This window comes from Berghia stephanieae, chromosome 11 (genome assembly GCF_034508935.2).
Source record: "Berghia stephanieae isolate SIO BIC M18660-M18661 chromosome 11, UCSD_Bste_1.3, whole genome shotgun sequence".
Taxonomy (NCBI): Eukaryota; Metazoa; Mollusca; class Gastropoda; order Nudibranchia; family Aeolidiidae; genus Berghia; species Berghia stephanieae.
In genome coordinates this window covers 19957205-19959704 of record NC_088370.1, presented here as the reverse complement: position 1 = coordinate 19959704, position 2500 = coordinate 19957205, and the positions used below count along the sequence as shown (strand labels likewise).

The 2500-nt window shown below is 37.9% G+C and overlaps 1 protein-coding gene across 2 annotated transcripts in view; it reads left to right on the top strand.

Annotated features, from left to right (window-relative positions):
- LOC144957132 (uncharacterized) overlaps positions 1-2500 on the top strand; it is a 219567-nt gene that overhangs the window by 86857 nt on the left and 130210 nt on the right. For both annotated transcript variants that reach the window (XM_078888153.1, XM_078888152.1), the window contains exon 7: positions 1297-1392. In XM_078888153.1, the coding sequence (XP_078744279.1) occupies positions 1297-1392 (96 nt within the window). The remainder of the gene's footprint in view (positions 1-1296; positions 1393-2500) is intronic.

Below are 2500 nucleotides of genomic sequence, written 5' to 3'. Positions count from 1 at the left end.
AGAGTTTACAAAGCGCATTATTCTACCCCTCTCCCTAAATAATTACGCCCAGTGATAATGTGTTAAGATAATAATATATAAATGGTGCTGCTGGAAGCTCGAAGAAATAAACAACAATGTGAAATGGAATGTGATCTTCAATTTAATATTCGAAAACAGATAAAAAGGTCGTTTCGGGTTCCCCCTTTATCAACAAAACAGGATGAATGAAACACTACAGACGAATGAGATAATGTGGTAGTGGCGTTGTTAAGATGAATAAACAAAAACATTGATGGTCAGGAAATAGTAGATATGCTCCTTTGTATACTATTTCCTGCCTATCAACGTCTATCGCAAAGTACCTTCCATCAGATCTATCAGATCCAGCTACCCAATCATTGCTGGATGGACTAGGGAAGGAGGTCTGAAAAAAAATTTCGACTTCACTCGGGATCAATCTCGGTTCCTCTGCATGTGAAGCCAGTACTCTACAAAATGAGTTGTCTTGACCCCCCCCCCCCACCCACCCCATACAGGTCAGTTCAGTAACCTCGTGTTATTGATAGAATGAAGTTGACGTCACTTCCGTCTTTGTTGTTATTCTTCCATCCGCGTTTGACGGTATCATACATCTCTCTTCCATTCATATCTGTCAACGATGTTTTTATATAGACAGTATGCGCATGGCCTAAAAGTTCACAACATTGCCATCCGGAAGTATAACGGACCAACATACACAACTATGTGTAACCATAAACGTTTCTAATAGTCTGGTTAATACAGTGTAGTGAGAATTACTCATAAACGCGGATGGCAAAAGACAATAACAAAGACCTGAATGACGACATCTTCGTTTTACCTATATATATATATATATATATATATATATATATATATATAACAATGACTTCAAATCGCACATGTGTATGTGTGGTTTGTCTTGTATTGTAGCCATCGTAAAGTTATAGCCTGGCACTGACCAAAAAAGGCCAGTATTTTGCCACAAAAGAAAACAAATCGTGAGTTGCTTTCAATAGTTCAACCAATGAAATAACTCGAGGGTTATTGTGTCAGGCAGTTAGAACGAATATGACGTCACTCAAGCCTCTGTTATTGTATTTTGCCATCCGCGTTTATGAGTAATTCTCACTTAACTGTATTAACCAGACTATAAACGTTCATGGTTACACATAGTTTTGTGTGTTGGTCCGTTACACTTCCGGATGGCAATGTTGTGAGCTTCTTAGCCAAGTGCATACTATATATATGTTAACGATGGCTACGCTTGTATCGCTTTACCATACTTTTTTTCAGTTGAGGATCCAGCTTGAAATGCTTGAACAAGAGTTGGTGAACGCACACAAGAAGATGGACGAGATGGATCTGGAGAACGAGAACCTAACTGAGGAGGTAAACACATAACACATAATATTGTTATTATTTAAAGCATTAACACAACATGGTAGCTGGTTAAGTAAGTTCTTGCGGAAAGTAGACGTCTAATTAGCGTCATACCAATCGAGTTGTAGGCAACCGAAAAATTGAGCGTTTATATTGCGCAAGAGCCACTAAACGTGCTCAAAGCGCTTTGCAAGAGGTCCCTAGCCAACAGCAACATTTAACATGTAGGACGAGACATAACGCCTGTTAGGCGATATTACAATTTCTTCGGACAGAGACAACGCTGTTAACGGCCAGGTACTCATTTTACACCTGAGTACGGTTAAAGAATGTGAGTAAAGCGCCTTTTCCAAGGGCTCAACTATGCGCCGAGCGAGGCTCGAACCCAGGACCTTCCGATCCAAGAAAGTTCTTGGTTAAGTAAGTTCTTGCGGAAAGTAGACGTCTAATTCGCGTCATACCAATCGAGTTGTAGGCAACCGAAAAAAGGGACAAAACCCAGCGCTGTTGGCTTTTGTGTTTGGAAAGACTATTTTAAAAAATGTAACTGAGGTTAAGCCATAAGGCATAAGGTCGTTCTATGACATGCGCCACAAATATACACCAATGCTATTTGGTGTGGCTATGTGCCGCTATGTGCGGCTATGTGGTCTTGTGGTAAGAAACTCGCTTTTTTGTAATCAGACAAATAAAGCCTATGTTTAAAAACCTCAATTCAAAGAAAATCATATTTAACTCTTTAACTCACAAAAAATGACCAAAAAAAATAGCAGTTTTCTCGGAATGATGAAAAAATACTTAAAAGTTTAGAAAGTTGTTACCCCCTCAAATAGAAAAATCTTCCAGAGTTGTTGTTGTTGTAAGTATTGGTGGTATTACCAGTGTTGTATTTTAGTGTAGTAATTACTTGTATCGTTTTATTTCTTGGTTCCATTTACCATTCTTTTCTCCTTCTTTTTTTCTCTCTTACTTTCATGTATGTTGTCATTACTTTGTATGAATTTTTGGCGAAAGCCTAAGATTGAATAAACTTTGAAAATTTTGAATCTTTGAAATTCATTAGACTTAAAAAAAAACAACTTTTACATTATAGAAACAATCAACTCGCGCTATGAAA